Source organism: Filicampus tigris, chromosome 7 (assembly GCF_054856515.1).
Source record: "Filicampus tigris isolate MCC_2025a chromosome 7, RoL_Ftig_1.0, whole genome shotgun sequence".
In the NCBI taxonomy this organism is placed as follows: domain Eukaryota; kingdom Metazoa; phylum Chordata; class Actinopteri; order Syngnathiformes; family Syngnathidae; genus Filicampus; species Filicampus tigris.
Window position 1 is genome coordinate 12729812 of NC_141223.1, and position 18377 is coordinate 12748188.

General features: G+C 41.1%; 1 protein-coding gene across 11 annotated transcripts in view; it reads right to left on the bottom strand.

The window, feature by feature from the left end:
- Nucleotides 1-18377, bottom strand: part of tenm4 (teneurin transmembrane protein 4) — a 212835-nt gene that overhangs the window by 172307 nt on the left and 22151 nt on the right. For 10 of the 11 annotated variants that reach the window (XM_086035405.1, XM_086035407.1, XM_086035403.1 and 7 more), the window contains exons 2-3: nucleotides 2909-3209; nucleotides 2076-2366 (exon numbers count right to left, since the gene is read on the bottom strand). In XM_086035405.1, coding sequence (XP_085891531.1) covers nucleotides 2076-2366; nucleotides 2909-3137 — 520 coding nt within the window. In that variant the 5' untranslated portion in view covers nucleotides 3138-3209. Of the gene's footprint in view, nucleotides 1-2075; nucleotides 2367-2908; nucleotides 3210-18377 lie in introns of those variants that run through there. The other variant, XM_086035406.1, reaches the window with a different exon arrangement.

Here is an 18377-nt window from a genome sequence, read left to right on the forward strand (position 1 = left end):
TGCCTGAGCCAGTGGGAGAAAAAGGCTGCTTAGAATCATGATGACGCCGCATGCATGATGTTGCAAGCCGTGCCCGGAGTTTCTCTTTAATTATGTACGACGGAGGCACAATGCGGAGGTCCACACACTCGCCCCTTGCCCAAGTCACCCCCTCAAATGGATTCTTCCTCAAAGGGACATTTCTGTCACTTAGAAAATACATCAGCAGATAAAAATGTAAAACTATTTACGAGGTTCTACGCAAGGCTGCGTCGGGGGTAATTAGAGTCTCGCCGCTGGCTGCTACACTTTGATCTCCGCCACCACGGTGCCCTGGGAAGGCCAATGCAAATCTGCCAGATCATATTCAGGGATTAGGTGCGTACAAAACCGGAACCATGAGCCTCTTCACAATCTAATATGAAAATGACCATTTTTGCAGGTAAACATGACACTGAATTCATGTTGAGATTCAAGACCTTGTAGTGCGAGCAAACATATTTGGTGACTTGGAATGTAAGCCAAACTGAGTGCAAGACAGCAAGAACGTGATTGCTCCCAGCCAATCAATAAGGAAAAAGTGACAGGCTCACAAATAAGGCACAAAGAACACTCAATATCTCACTTCCATTTCGAGCATCTTTGTGGAAATGGAAACATTTTTTGAAGCGGGCTTTTCTGCAATGGGACCGGCTGTCTGACAATCGCTCCCACTAATTACAACAACCACATTCAGCGTAATGTTGAGTCCAATTGAGAATCTTTTGTTTTGATTTGTTTCTATAATAGTCTGTTAAAATATTGGTTAGGTGAAACCGTCTGTGGCGCCAGAGCTGGTCATTAGTCTATGCTTCAGTTCATCTATGAGTTCCCATCTCAGACCCGCCCGGTCGGTCAGCCAAACAGTATCGGGAACAGACTTTACACACACAGGTGCCCCGCTCCTGACACGCAGCCAAACAAAAGATGAAAATAAAACAGTGATGTATAGCTTTCACAGATGCAATGACATCCCATTTTGTTTTTATTTCACCGATCACTACATTGTGTGTGTCTGTTGATTTTATTTGATATTTTTTCTTTATTTGGTGGTGTGTCTGCTTGTGCCCCGCCTGCATGTGACATGAAAATTATGTTCTCGACGCCTTTTGGTTGTTGCCGACGACAGATGTACTGGGACCACGTGGATCGTTTAAATATGCAGACGGGACCTTGGGAGAACGTCCGACCTCCAATCGGGATCTTCAACATGTTGGATTGTTTTGGCCCGACTTCACACCCAAACAAGCACGGAGCCGGTTGACAGTGACATGCAGCCCATCAGAAAGCAAGGTGACAAACCGCCAAAAGAGGGTGGTGGGAATCCAAATTCAAACCAGTCATGGCGCGTAGAGAGCCCAACAATCTTTTTGTGTCGCTTTTTTCCGCTAAAACTAATCCACAAACGAGCGTCCACCATGTTTGTTTACTCCGAAGTCTCAAGGGGTTTTACGAGATTTTCAGTTTGATGTGAGAATATCTGTGATCAAGTGTGTAGCTTTCATTTTTAAGGACACTCGTTATTTTTCCCCCATTTTATAATCAGCCTATTGAGTTAGACTGCTAAGAAATATGATATACACTTCCAAGCATTTACAAGCACGTCACCCAAAATTCAAGCATTTTTCAAACCTTGAAAACACAACATTAAAATCCCAGCACTTTCAAGGTTTTCGAGCACCCGTACAAACCCAGAAAATAGAACGGCCATGTCATCAATCTGAGCAACACAAAAATCAACTAATTAGCCAATTCCTTTGGTTTCCACCACATCTATTTGTTAATCAATTTACCATCTGAAATGTAAATTACAGCCGTTGGAAGCAATTTAACTGATGTAACATCTTTCGACTGACACTTAACACATTCAAACTATGGCAGTAGAGAAGAAGGTTAAAATCATCCTTCAAGCCATTTATCGTGCTTTCTCCATTTCTGAAAGTTTGTTCGCTACTGATGCAGTCAGAGGTCACTTGAGCTTTTGAAATTCCAGGTGACATCAAGGTCTAAACAGGTGGACACAAGCACTGTATGTTCATCATTAAAAATCCACCTACCATTTTCCGTGTTTTCATGTTCTGTGTCAGTCAGTGTTAGATTGGAGTTGGCCCTGCTGGAGAGGCACGAGCTTCGGCCCGACTTGGGATTGCCGCCACCACCGCCGCGGCCCCACAGCCGAACGGCGTGCTCTGGGGAGACGACGCCGTCCGTCTCCGTGTCGGCGTCCGAGCCCACGCTGACAGAGTACTCGCGGTGCGGCATGCCCAGCTCGCCCCGGTAGGTTGCCCCGTGGTGGGCGGACGGGAGGGCGTCCCCGAAGCCGAGGTCTCGCAGGGAGAAGTCGGCACCTGTGGCCAGGCGATAAAACGAGCAGCTGATTAAATATGGCACCCGATATGTGGCATAATATAGTCAGCAAAGGCGGCTGCGTTCTAACCTTGAGACATGCAGGAGGCACACATATCTTTTAATTATGCACATGATGATTTTATTACTTCATATGTAGCATTTAGCTTTTGCTAGGTGAATAATTAAAGCCTCTCGAGAACATGTCCTCCTCCATTTTCAACAACCAAGCATGTAGTAAAGTTGTCTGCGGCATTGAAAGTTTATCCAAGATTCCACAGGGGAACTCCTGAGCAGACTGTAAATGATAAAAATGTTGTCGCTTGAGTGGAATTCGTTGCTATGCGTACTAAACACAACACTGGCATGGAGCTAAGAGTTCAGACCACTCAGAAAATCTCCCATTCCATTAAGAATAATTTAAAAATGTTCTCCATCCATCAGTTTGGTCAGTCCCTACTCTTGGTTTTAGACCATGAATTGACTCTGAATCTGAACTAAAACTTGACTTTTGCTAATGCTAAGCTAGCAGCTAAAATCCTACCTTGCCGGCCGAACTCTTCTGCCTCGTGGTGCACCAGCTCCTTGACGCGATTGCCGTACGCCATGCGGGCATCGTGGTCAAAGGCCTTGAGGGTCTCGGTGGAGCTGTACGACCTGGGGTGGCCTTTGCCGTCCTCGCTGTCGGCTGACGAGCTGGTGTAGCGCCGCTCGGGGGGTTCCTGTCGGGCCGAGGTCAGCGAGCGGTACGGTCGGCGTTCCTTCACTTCCATGGCGATGGCGCCTCTCCACTCGGTTTTTGTCAACAAACTTGAGTCAACCAGAGCGATTTGGTCTCAGAGGTTCTGTTAAGAGAACAAGAAATGCAAAATTGTATTGGTATAATGTAGGCCAAATGCTAAAAGTTAGTCTGATGCCATCTTGTGATGACAAACTTACAATTGTTGACAATTATTTTGAACAAAGTGTGCAAGGTATCTCGAGTTTTGGGAATGCAGTGTACAAGATCTTCTGACCTAAATGAAAGCTGCCATAAGTTCTTCTTTCCGCATGATGACTAACAAAAAACAAAATGTGAAACTTGGACTAACAAGGAAGCTGTCCTCATGCGTATATTAAACACTGATCGCCTCATGATGACAAGCATAATTGTTACAAGCCATTCGGAATAAAAAAAAAAATAGCGCACGGAATACAGTATATAAGGTATTTGGAATATTATGACAGCTTGTGTGCAACTTGTTCCAAACATTGAGATGTTGCTTGGTGATAATGATATAATTGTTTACTTGTTCGCATATACACTGAAAAAAAACAAAAAACTTAGCTTATGAGCCACATTCTGCATGACCAAGTCTAATGACATTATTATCAGATCACACTTCGCCAGGCTGTTCTGCTAAATATCCAATTGCCCTTTTGATGACATTAAATGGCTTGGTTGAAATTTTTTTAATGGTTAATGGTAACCATCAACCAGGAAGTGGCTTGCCAAATGACCATATCATAACACAATGAGCATCTTGAAGTTTATAGGTCCTTTTTTTCGTATGTGCTTTGTTTTAATTAAACACATTTAAAAAAGCAACGTCCCGTGTCTTCTGTGAATTGCGTTGTTTGCGTGTAGCAAATCATCTGCGGAGGACAAAGGAGAGCGAGACAAATGGAGGACGACGGTTCGTGCCAGCAAAGATGATCGCATATGAAATAGAAAACCACAAGTGTCACATGCAAAACCACTGAAATTCCTGCCTCCCACATGGATGCATATATCCATCCATCCATTAATAGACACATTTATAGTCGACATATAAAATACATATATAAAAAATACATGGTAAAATTAACAAATTTACAGTATCACCGGTGGTTTTGGGAATTTTTCGATAATTCAGCCCCCGAATGCAGTTTCCCGGGCCAACAATTTGGTGGACATATCTATCAAGAGTAGACCCACAACGTTTTTTTAAAGAAGGCATGCTCAGAATGACACCTGAAGTCAGCCATTTTGATTTCAAGCAGCCATTTTAGGGCCACATTGACCATTTCTATTGGTCCTTTAAAGACATTTTATAAGTCAACTCCACAAGGACAGAGCTTCACCAAATGTTTCACTCAGAAACATGAAATTTGGTGGACATGTCCTTCAAAGACTTTTTACAAGTGAACTTCATAAGGTCTGACTTTGACCAAACGTTTTACCCAGAAACATGACTTTTGGTGGACATACATATCATGGGTAAATCCGCAAAATTTTCAAGAAGAAATACCTGAAACAAATTCTAGGGGTCCTTTCTAGGGTCCTTCATAGACAAATGTAGAGTTGCATCAAATTTTATAGCTATCTGTATAATAGCGGTACAAAAGTTAACCCCTAAAACTCACTCAGTAGTGCACACTGAAATGTTTTAAAACATACAGCACTTGCCTACACCAGTTACAACGGTCAAATCAATATTGGTTTGACATGTCTATAACAGGATGCACGGAAGTCTCAAGGAACCATACCCAAAAACTAAAAAGGAAGTCAGCCATTTTGGTGCAAAGTAGCCGTTTAGGGAGAATTCCTGGGCTTATGGCTTAAATGCCAAAAAAGGGATTCAAGGCCCCACTGATGACAGCTCACAGTTTCAATTTCCCTGTTGTTTCCCATCAAGTGAATGCCGTGATGCCAGCTGAATACTAAGGGTTCCATTTGGTATTCCAATACCAATACTCTTTTGGGAACAAAAACAACATACTTTAGGGTACATTCTTGAAACTTTAGCAAGCCCCCCCCCCCCCCCCCCCTCGCATTAGCATAGCATCAAGGAATGGTTTAAAAACAACAAAATTAACAGGCGAAAACAGGTCTCCTCCCGAGCAGATGAAGAGCCCTTACAGCTGGCAAGTGGGCGGCACTTCTGCGCATTCCCGTGTGGCCGGGGTCCTCGCACATTGGCCCCCAGTCATTAATCACCGCCATCCTTTCAGCTGTCGATAGGTACAAACACAAAGCAACAATGGTGGTTTTCAAGCACATGTTTCGCCCCCAAGAAGAGGCAAGTAGAGTCCAATCGGGGACATTGTTTCCTGCTTTGTTTTTCCCCAAGCAGTCACTAGCACACCATCCCAAAATGCATTGACCTCCACCAAAGAGGTTATGTTTGCATCAGCGTGGGTGTAACTTCCTCACAACACACATTCTGCCATGGGTGTTATCGTGTCATTTTTGGGTGTGACTCCATATAGCCTACTAATGAAACAAGAATTCTAAAAATTACCAGTGTTTTTAATTGACAAAAAAATGACAAATGATCAAATTCCTCCTGAATTTATTTGTAGTTATTACATAGTTTGCTTCAAGTTTATGTGTTTATATTCATTTATTTAATCCTCCTTAAATTCAGATAGTAATCATGTATGTATTAATTACTTTAACTGTATCAATTGATATTGTAATGCACTACAAGGCTAATATGGAAAAAAGTAAGCCCATATGATGCAGTGGTTTTGAAAATATACAAAATTAAATAAATGATGAAATAAATAAATTCAGAATATTTTCCAAAAGATATTGTACATATTTAACTGCATTCAATTTATTTCAACAAAAAAAAAACCCCACTACACTCATCGATACCAACTCTCGCATTATTGAATCAATTTGATGATATATCCATCTTACTAATTAAAACGTATCGATGTTGGTTCTCGCAACAGTAGCCCTTACTTGGTTTTGGATCAATATCAAATTGTACGGTATCGCCAGAGGTGGAAAACTCGAGTCACATGATTTCATTTGAGTAAGACTTACATTGGCAGCAATTTTAGGATGTGAGACTTGCTCTGTGAAAAAAATAAATAAATATCTTCTTTGGCCCTGTATTCCTTATTTGCCTAGTCTGGCCTGTTTACATGAACAAATTTGTATTTTCAAGATAGTGTGCCTTTTGCTTTAATTGCTGTGAAAGAAGTTGTTTTTTATAGTCCACACAAGCCGGCAACCCACAAGTATGCTAAATGGCAGAGGGCAGAGGCCACCTACCTACCTCAAGAAGCAAGTATCACGAAGGGAGTGCTAAAGATGATTACATTTCAAGGATGATGCCTTTGGGACAAATCAGGGTAAAGAGAAATGGCAAAATGTACGTTTTGCAACTTAAATATTACAGACTACAACATCTGAAACTATAAAACCTAAAAGGACAAGCTATGTTAGCTTCACAATTTAGCTAACTGATGAAACACCAAGTAGGCTAAGCATCAGTCAGAATAAATGAGAAGACGACAAAGTGTTAGAGTATACAGAGGCTGCTTTTGGAACCATTACAAACAAATATGCGAGTGTGATTGAGACAATACAGCTAACTAACGCAAATACAGAAATTGAGTACTAAGTAGGTGATGTGTTAAAGGGCCAGGATAGTATGACTTGACTTATAACTTGCTAAACTCAAGTAATGGCATGACTCAGTTTGCTTGAGTTTTGCCACATTAACCAAAAGGTTAGGACTTGGATCTAACTTTATGACTATGTGACTTAACCCCACTGTTGAGCATCACACGCTGCTATCATATGATAATAAGCAAATGCTTTGATTTGACTGCAGCGCCGTTGCCGGGCGCGTCCGAAAGAGATAGCGGCCTCATTTTTAAAGCGTTATCAACATCACAGGCGCGAGCCGGCTGAGCAACAAGCGACGAGGAAGGTTAATGAGGATACACTCACAAAGACGAGTTATTTACTACCAGCTTTGACAAACGACGTGCCGGGGAGCTTCTAGATGAAGATAGCGACCAAATGCTTTCATTTCAAAAAATTCCCCCACTACCACAAGAAGCCGCGAGTGCATTATCTATGCAATGATTCCAAATTGATTACCAGGGACAAAAGAAATGATGGATGGTCTGTTTTGCCAACTTTTTTTTTTAGATACAACTTGCCGATTTAGGACTTTTCAATAGCATTGTCCACATTTGGTGAAATGTGCTGCGTATTAGTGTGTGGCAAATAATGTTAAAACATTTCAAAGCATGCCTGTCAAGTTGTACACTTTCAGCATACGGTAATTTGTACAGGTGGAAAAACATTTTCAAACATGTACGCCACACATCGCTGATTTCCGTTTATGCGACAGCAGACATTTGAAAATAATGTGTATCGTGTAAGATTCTATACAGATATGTAAGATTAAATTATAACTTTCGTAAGATTCAGTACACCCCGGTTGACAGGTATGCAAATGAACAATGCATTGCGCTCATTGAAGTCATTAGATCACGGTAGATTGTCGCATTGTGTTTGCAGAAGCACGCAAACACACACGCGTCCACACACAGGCTCATTAAATGATCCACAAAGCACATCTTCAGAAGTGCGGTTAGCACATGTAAGCAATGCTGGTCAACTGGGACTAGGAAATGTATTATGTATGCAGTATACAAGGGATGTATTTTATTAAATATATATATATATATATATATATATATATATATATATATATATATATATATATATATATATATATATATATATATATATCCCCATACGGTATATAATGTTGGGAACCTGCACATTAAGAATACCAATAGGAATTGAATAAAAGCTTACCACCAGATGCGGTTGCACATTTTCAAAGGGGGAAACGTTCCATGGGGATGACTAGAAATGTATGGAAATTCAGAATAATTAATGGATTCAAATACATGTAATGTGTTTTTAGTCCAAAATTGCAGGTTAGTGTCCCAGTTGACAATCGGTTTAATGACAATTAAACTGCCCCCAAAAATATGTTGTCGCTGTCAGGCAGAAAACTTGTAAATCCAAATATGGTCAGTTAAATATTTTTTTCACAAATTGATACTAATAGGCTTGTGATTATTTTGTTTTGTTTTTGTTTTTACGAATCAACCAAACTGAAATATTGTAAACATCTTGAGAGCAAATCTCTCAACTCTTTTGGACACTCCTATTGTCCACAAATCGTCTTATAACTTCACCTCTTCTAGAATCTGCGTCTGCATATTTTTGGGATTAAGTACATTTGAGAAGTTCTGTTTCGTAAAAAAAATAATTCGCTGGTATGCTTTGTTGCAGATGGAAGCCTTTCCACCTGTGTGGGGATTAATTTCTGACTATTACACAGTCTAGTCATCTCATCTTTTTATTTAGACCTTTGAAATAGAATTTGGGAAGATGCCGTAACCTCAGTGGTCAGCTTTTGATCACTATCAAAGCATTTTCTCTTGTCCACCACCACTTTGCAACCTGTGGCCATTTCGTACAACAACATTTCACTGCTTATAACAGCAGCAAATAGTACAAACAAACAAAAAAAAACTCAAGTATCCTAATCCCAGATACTCCTAATTGACTAATTTGGCCTTGGTGGAGCTCAAGTGCTCTACTGTATGTCACTCTAGTTTAAAATGAAGTTAAAGCAAGCTTGACCTAAAACAGCGTATATGTTAAAAAGAAGACTTTTCCAAAAACAGCCCCCAGTGAGCATGTCACTCCTGCGGTGTTAGCCTCGCGCTAATCTGTCAAGTCGATCAAGACGTCAGCCCCCCGCCGTGCACACCGCAGGGACCACCAGGCCCAGTGAAAACACCGCTTGCTTGTTTTGTGCGCCGGCTCGTCGTTGCAACCGTTGCTCCGGTGTCAGGAGTCACTTAAAAACACCGTCTAAAGGGAGTGGGAGGCGCACTTGGGGGAGGGTGGGTGCAATATAAATGCAAATGACTCCATGCTATCCATCATGCAATTAGTGAGTGTGCTGAGGGTTGCTATTCAGCGCAGTGGCATATAAATCTCACCTTCTTTTGCCCGCCATAATTAACCGAGTGCTGCTCTCTACATGAGACATAAACCGTGAAAAGACGCAAAGTTAAACGCGAGAAAAATTGGGTGTCCAGCGGAGGATTTGTAAATTCTAGCCTCAACGGTTTAATCGATTGCCGTGAACTTCGGTGGTACCCAAAAACAAGGAAGGGTCATCCACTGAAATCGAGTTGTGACAAACTGGTCACTACCAAATTCAAACAGGATAAAGTGAAGCCCTGTAATTCGCCATGCTGCGAATAGCAAAAATCCACAAATAATTAATAGTCCCGCCAAAAGGTTTGCAATTGCTTATAGATGCCACAAAATGGTAGCAAAGCATTACTTTTCTATTCCTCAGGGCGATGGCCTGTCTAAATGACGCTCCCAAACTCACCTAACCTTGGTCTTTACGTGAAATACGTGCATAGGCGCAAGAAAGGCTAAGATATTGCTAATTGATGCAATTATTCTTTTACCTCTTTTATACTTTTTTTTTTCTTTTGAAGGGTCCATTTTTGGTCCATTTTGGTCATTTCAAAGAGTCGCACCTTAAAACTCTCCTCTTGGAATAATTTTTCCATTCATACGGATATTTGAAAGGGGAATCAAGTAAACACCCACTATTCGCATGCTAATGAGGACCGAGCAGAGGGGAAAAAATACACAATTGCTGCCCTTGCTTAAAAATGTTTTGAATTGTTTTCATTAAGTTTAAAGATTAAATTGACCACAAACTATGATCCCTACACACTTTAAGCTTACATCTTTCAACATTACCCTTAAGAATACCTACACATAGCTGGATTTAAAAAAAAATCTACCAGAAGTGCGAATGTACATACATGCGGTGAAAGCTCTTTTTAACTCCCACTAACAACCCAGGCTAAACTTAATTTACATTTTGTCGCTCACTTGAGATGTTCCACTTCAACACACTTACTTGACACAAATCAATGTACTACTTTCCTATTTACACTGGGCTTTGGTGTCACACGATATGATGTGACGTGTTAGCTGTCTGAGTCATTTTAGCTTGACGACAGCATCGCTCACACAAAGGTCCTCAGGGGAATTCAAATTTGTACTTTGTCGGGCTTTTGTACTGCTAAAAGCATTGGACTTGATCAACATGGCCGCTCTCGCACAGCCTGCAGTGCAACGCAGTCGGCCGTTTGGGCAGATATCAGCGACATTGTCTCGCACGTTCATTGAAAGCCGAAAAAGCTGCACACAGGCACTACTTACTTCTCCTCTGGAAGTCTTTCACATGGCGGGCCTCCATTCAAAAGCCTCCTGGCTTGACAGAAAGGTGTGTTTTCAATAGAGACTTTGGCCTGAGAGGCCTGTGTGTGTGTGGGCGCGCGTGTGGGTGTGTGTGTGTGTGTGTGTGTGTGTGTGTGTGCGTGTGTGTGTGTGTGTGTGGCTGGCTAGTTTCGCTGAATGGCTCGCCAAACAAATCGGAATTGAGCCTCAGCCATGCAAGGCAGCAGGTGGGGGTGGGGTGTTAGGGTACCAGGGATCCTTCCAGGATCAAAAGCTAACCCCTCCAGCACATTGGTGCATTCAAGTGAATGCGTAAAAAGTCCTTGACATAAACACAAGACATCCATGACTGACTGCAGCTGGATTTCACTGCTAATCACTCGCACTTCGAGCCGGAGGACGCGAGTCGCAGGATTTGAGTCAGACTGAAGTCGCCTGTGGAATTGCAACTCGGTTGGTAAAAATGTATGACTTTTTTTTACTTTGATTTGATCTTCAGGAGACTCAACTTGGTGTGGAACTTATATCACTTAATAAGAATTTATTGTTTACATTTCTGCCACAAGATAGTGTGTCATTTGATTTGTTTTTGGAAGAAACATTTTTGATTGCTTTTGTGTGGTGCAAGCAAACCTGGCAACCCACTTGTATGTTGTGGCACAGAGTGCGGAGGCCCACTTCATAAAGTAAGCTCTGAAGATAACATTTGGATTCAAGGATTGTGTTTTGGATAAAATGAGCAAAGAGGATGGCAGCATGCAAGGTGTGCGACTCAAAGATAAGAGACACAACAACTATGTCACATAATTGCATCCATCACTATAAAACCCACAAAGACACATGAGCTACTTGAACTTCACAGCTGAGCTAACCGATAGCTGGTCCAACATTAGCTAAGGCAAGGTACAAACAATAAAGATAATCATGCTGATGACTTTAATTTGACGGACTCACTAAATTTGAATGTAGTTAGCCATACTTCACAGTCCTTATTTTTCTATTTTTTTTTCAAACTTTGTTCAACCACAGTGGATGATGACACAAAAATATACAAAGAGAGAGAAGTCAACTGCAGACGAAATTCTTTATTGACTGACAAGACTGAGAGTTTGGGGACTTCTAAGACGGAAGGGACTTCGTGTCACGGAGAAACCTGAACATTGATGAGTATGACGCCACAGGTGATGTGAATGTGTTGTCTCACCCAGCTTAAAAAAATGCTAGCATTTTTTGTGAGTTCTCATTAGAAAAACTATGGAAACACTTAGTCATGATAGCATAAACATTTGAGCCAAGCTTATAGCTAGCTCTTGTTGGTGTTGTGGCAAGTCATCAAAATGGGTATTGTACAGTATACAATTCACCGTTTTTTGTTTGTTTGTTTGTTTGGTTGTTTGTTTGTTTTTGTACATACCAGAGTTCTAATAGTTTTAGTTTTTGTAATTATATATTTTGTTGAAAATGCTCATTTTTAGTTTAGTTTTAGTTTTCGCGTTATTTTTTGTTTTTGTTGTTAATTTTCTGGAGTATTTGTCAAGTGCACAGATAAAAAAAAAAAAAAAAAAAAAAAGTATTTTGTGGAAAAGTAAACAATTCTTTAACAAGTGACGGATGTACTGCAATACCGAAATGAAATGCATTTAAAATAAAAATGTAAAAGCTCATATATGATAGTAATTAACAGAGAAAAAATAAGTACATTTTCACTTCAATTATAGTTAGTACAATACAATACAATGCAACTTAATTTACATAGCGCAATTCAGCTAGAGCTGTAACAAAGCACTTTACATTACAATAAAAAAATAGCAACAATATAACAAGTGAAAAAAATTAATTAAAACACAAATTACTATACACAGCAGATACCGGAAAACAGCAGGAAAAAGTGTCTGTCTCACGTCGGATCAAAAGCCAAAGAATAGAAATGTGTCGAATCAGTACTTCAACCGTTATCATTCTTCTTATACACAAGTATCTGTACTTTTTGAGTGAGAGTACTTTTACCAACGCTGTATACAAATGACTTCAACACTTTCTGCCTTTAATGTCACTCAGTGACTAAAACATTAACAACTGCTCTTAGTGTTACGCGGTGCATTCGTTTGCCACCGCAAACCACAAGAAACCTTTCTTGCATTAAAACCTCTCCAACATTGTCAATCAAAAAGCCTTATTATCTTTGTAAAAGCAGCACTTGCGAGTACACACGCTGACCACAATAAGCAGAATTATTTATGAACAACACAATCATATCCCCAGTGTGATCAAAGTACTGAACAGTGGGAAGGTGCGCAATTATCCATCCATCACTTGTACAAAATTGGGCCAATTTTCTCTGCTCATAACGACGCTAAGATGGATTTTAGCAGCCAATTTTTTTCCAAAATGAATCAGAAAACAGCGGGCAGGAGACTGTGACACACAGCAACTATTGAACTATGTTGTTAGAGACAATAAAAGCAGCAGCTGCCTGATATTAACACGGGGGGGTCAGGGGGGTGTCGGTGTGACTTTCCGTGTGGTAATGATGTCATTTTAAAAAACCCAAACAAAACTGGAGAAAATGGTGTTGATCCAACCACTTATTTGCTAGTGTATTAAAACTGACAAAAACATAATAAATCTGCAACAAACTTCATCCATCCATTGTTTTTCAGGGTGAGCTGAAGCCTATCCTAGAAAACTTTGGGCTAGATGTTACGCCCTGGACCAGCCAATCGCAGGGCACCGATTGACATTGAAACTCACATTGGACCATTTATAGCAGGGGTGCTAAATCCCAGTCCTCAAGAGCCCCTATCCATCCTGTTTTCCATCTCTCCCTTGATACAAATGATCACAATCGTTATCAGGCTTGTGCAAAGCTTGGTGATGAGCGGATCATTTAAATCAGGTGTGTTGCAGGCAGGGAGAGATGGGTAACAAGATGGTTAGGGGCTTTTGAGGACCGGGATTGAGCACCCCTGGTTTATAGTCTTCAATGAACCTTAAGGCCTAGATGCACCAATCCGACGTCGAGTGTCGGTCGGTAAGCGGCGGGGCGTCTGATTGCGCCGTCTGATTGACGTAGCGAACACCATCGTAACATCGGACCTCATCAGGAAGCGTCTGGTGGGCGTTTCAGCATGTTGAATCGGCGTCGTGAGTCTTGACATTTGGTCACTCTGATTGGCTGTTAGCTGAATCAGCGCACGGAGCACGAACGAGATGTGACAAATGCGGATAAACAGTGAGCACGCCATCGCTGCCTTAATCTTCTTACAAGTACAAGAGCGAGGGTTGACAATGTAAGTATTTCACAATACCGTGTCAAGAACGTGAGGGTTTACTTCGCGTGGGAGTTCATCGTGAGCGAAAAATATAGCTAGCTCCAGCTAACGCAACCCACGGTAACACATTCATTTAACAAGAGCACTCCGTATGAAAAAACAAGCAAGCAGTGTAAAGACGTAACTGAGGCAGTGACTTATTACCTTGCTGAAGAAATGATTCCCATTAAAACAGTGGAAAACGAGGGCTTTAAAAGACTCTTCAAAGTACTAGACCTGCGTTACGAGCTGTGTTTTTATGTTTACATTATGTTACTGTTTATGTTTACATTCACTGCACATTTTGATAAAAATTGTCACTATTCAAATTAAAACCTGTTCAGAAAGCTTAACTGACATAAAATGTCATTTTTTTTCTGTTAGAGTTTTATACACATTTTAAATATTTTCTATATGTTTAACATGAGGAAAATGGTCAGAAATGCGCAAATTAGTATTGAAAAAACGATGTAAAAAAAGAATCATGATAAAATCGTGATCGTGATTTTTTTTTTTTAAAAATCGTGATATGATATTTTTGCCAGTTTGCCCACCCCTATGTCAAGGCAGTACATTGTACGTAATGGTGTACCGAAATGTGCATATAACAGAACAATGCCCCCAGTACTCAGCGATTTGAACCAAAGTGTGACAAATGTGATGTAAATCTTTTATCCTTTGTGGATTTTGACCCAAGTATGTCAGACACCTTTTGTTAAGACACCTGTCAACTGGAGGGGGTTGTGGGAGGCATGGGGGGTAAAATAAAAAAACTACTTTAATAAAGCACTCGCATTCATTCAATCCTTCCACAGAGCAGGAACGGAGAATTTTCTCCGGGGCAGTCAGAATCCTGAGGCATGATAATAACACGGAATGTCTGATGCCGATCACCGCCATCAAGTCTCCCACACCTCCGGCATTAGACAGAACTGAGATGGCATTAAAAGGCTCTTTTCTATCCCCCCTCATCGCTCCGTGCCATAAAACCCACCGCTGGCAAAGATGCATACTGTCGGCGTAGGAAAACACCCTTGCATTTATACGGCTGCACCTGGTGATGTATAAATGTAATCCTGTGAGTAAATGACGATCGATCGCCACGACTCAAGGCCACAATCAGTATTGGTGATCTAATCAGGACCGGGATGGAAAAGGATACTTCCATAAATAAAACCATATAAGAGTCAGCAAGTGCCCATCACAGCCTGATCAATCTGATTAGCCTGCCTCTTCCAATTGCTCTCGTTTGCTCTTCCACAGGTGTGCTTTGAAAGACGCTCATGGCATACCTGCATCACCAGATGGTGGGAAGTAACCAAGTACAAATAGTTCTTTACTTGTATTTAAGTAAGACTGTCACTACGTTTACCAACTCTGGTGTTTTGAAAGCTTCTTAGAGTCTTTCTACCTACGTCATCCCACAGTGATGTGCCCAGTGATAAATTTTTTTTTAAAAAACACTGTCTGAATGCCGCTGGCACCTCACCTGATGTATCTGAAGAATGGATGCAAGTGGAAGCAATTATTGCTGTTTTGGTACACAGAGACAACAGGCTGACGTGGTTGTTTTGAGTGAGAATCGGGTCCGACAAAAGCGTACGTCGACAGCTTTAAAGAGGCGAGATAGACAAGATGTCTGTCTCAAGAATGGAAAGTAAAAGCGACGAGAGAAGCATCTGCAATCATTTTCTGACACAGCCTTACAAAAAGCTATTGAATGCAAGTTTGTTTTTTAAGGGTGCTGTTATATCTACTGCATAGTTCCGTTCTGGGGTCCCTTTTGAATATGGCCATTCTCAGGCCTAATTTAAGTTTGGTTAGGGTTGCGGGGCACTTCACCCCCCCAAAAAATCGGCTGAGTAGCAGCCCTAGGTTTTGGGAAAATGCTGTCCCAAAAACAATGGTCATTCTTAGGCCTAATTTAAGTTTGGTTGGGGTTGCAGGCACTTCCTCCCCAAAAGAAATCGGCACAGTAGCACCCCTAGGTTTTGGAAAAATGTTGTTCCAAAAACAAGTTTTATATATAAACAGATGAAATTTGGTAGGATTGCCGATCATAGGTACAGACCGACTATCGTCCGGGCCGATTATCGGGGCCGATACTTGGCATTTTGGTAATTATCGGCATCGGCCTATTTTTTTTTTTTATTTTAAGGCCGATAAATTAAAAACTGCTTTACTGCTAAACTCAGTTTTATTTATAGGGTACTTTAAAACAACCACCACTCCAAGTGCTGTACAATGTGCAAAAATTGACAGCAAAGTACTGCATGTGAAAGTCCGTTCTTAGAAACATGCTTATTTTTCTGGCTAGTAGCTGCGTTGAGGATTCACTTTTATGTTTTCGAACTTTGAAACAAATATGTGTGAAAGATGAACATTTCAGTTATAGTGGATTTTTAGAAACCTGTCTGTTACATTGTTTCGAAGCGGCCATTTGAGGGTCAAACCTGCACTTGACATTTCCTCCAACTGATAGCAAATTTGGACTACGTCTACTGGGTGAAAGAAAAGACTCAAAGGCCCTGTCTACACGTAGCTGGGGTTTTCGAAAACGCCGGATATAAACCTGCGGTTAGCCCTATCATCCACACGTCCCCAGAGTTTTTTCAGTGAAAACGCAAAACTCCGGCCGCAGTGGAGATTTGCGGATATATCCGGATATCTCCTGATCCGTGTTTTCATCCGGACGGGTATAGCCGGAGATTTGCGTCATCACCGACAACAATGCTTTGACGTCACTTGCGCGACTTGTGTTTTCATTAGAGTCAACATGGACCCTCGCGGTGCTGCGTTGGTTATAGACATTTTCAAGAGCACCATTACACTATCAGGCTGTGCTCCCACTTAAGATAATGAGGCTTTACCCAGGTGTTCTCGATTAAGGTTACTCTAGGACTCCATAGTCTAGGACCAACTAAGATAAATTTAAACTATGCTCATGCACTTAAATAGTCTAGCTTTACCGGTCTGCGAAACCGGGCCTTAGTGTGGTAAAGTGTGTGGCCATCTTAGCCGACTGGAATTTGGATAGCAGAAGAAAGTCAATCAATTGCTGTGCCGTATGTCCTGATTTGGATTGCTGGTTAGCCGGAGCCAATCACAGTTGACTTTGGTATATCCTCGAATGATGTCAGCAAATCACAGGGCATGCATACACAAACAGCTGAGGTTCAAACCCTGAATCTCAGAATACAGAGGCAGACATGCAAACCATGAATCCCACCGTGCTGCTCAGAAGAAAGTCACTGCAGACGAGGACAGTTAGAGGTTGATTTTTTACAGAAAACAAAAATACTGCACAATATGAAAGTAAGCTGGTCTTCAGCCTGCCCTCCTCAAAAGTTTGTTTATAACAACTTTTTAAACTGTGATGTGGAACAAAGGCCAAAATGCTCTGAGAAAAGTCGACATGTTTAACACACTACTGAGTTTCTTGCCGAGCCAAACCCTTACACCACCTCAGTGGGCAAACACTGCAATCATTTCATAAGGACACAAAGCACTCATGGAGCCGCGAACAGAAGAATGTCTCATGGCAAACACAATGGTGGCATGTCACACACGCACACATCCGAGCCCCCTCACCAACCACCACCGCAACCCCCCTTACAAACAGCCATTCTTTGCCAAAACTCCATACAAGTGGACCTCCCAATTCTTCAAAAGAAAATACCCAAAAATGTGAAGTGAAGGTATTCAACCGATTGAAAATATGCTTAAGTGTTTTGTTTGTGGTTTTGCAAATAAAGCGAACAATAGCACCTGTTTTCCTGTTTTTGCAGCCATCATTTTGATGTGAGGGAGCCACCTGCAGCACACTCTTATTGCCCGTTTTCCTTTAAAAGCATGTAAAAAATTCAAATCGGACTCAATTCAAATTCGATAGCCATCAGACTAAATATTTTAATAACCATTTGCATTGGCCAAAACACTCCTAAAATGGTCACTTTAAAACAAAAATGGATCTTTTTTTTTTTTCAAGATCTGACCTTGTCGATTTGAATTAGGGTGTTCTGGTGAGTCATCAATTTTGCTGGCATGTTCTGCCCACACACGATAATAAAAACTGAATTTCTCTCCAGCGCTGTCTTTTTTGTTGGAATATCCAATAGCACTTTTTCTGACCAATACCAGGATGAGTATTCGCTCTTGAGTACTCACTGAGACCGAGTACCGATACCACTAGTACTTTTGATACATAAAATTTCAATTAACACAAAGACATATAATTGTGAAAAAAGACTTACTTTCTCTCCGACTTTGGTCTCGCCCGTGGACATACAGACTTTAGTTAAACCGGTTGAAACCAGAATTTGTTTTATGACAAGTGTCTTACAGACATTATGTCCTAATGGGGATTTGCAAAGATGGAGAAGGATGCAAATCAAACAGAATAATGTTCTGTAAGCCATGGATGTAATTTACTTCCCGATAGTAGACCGGTCAAAGACGGCTTCTTCATATCGGTGTCTGGTACATTGAAATATGGCCAGTATCGTCCCGATACTAATATCCGGTATCGGTACTTGCCCATCCCTACTTTTCAGGCATGGTATGTTGAGACTTATTTTTGTGGATTTAACTATCGAACTACCAAATTTCAATCCACTCTATAAAACTGGCTTTGG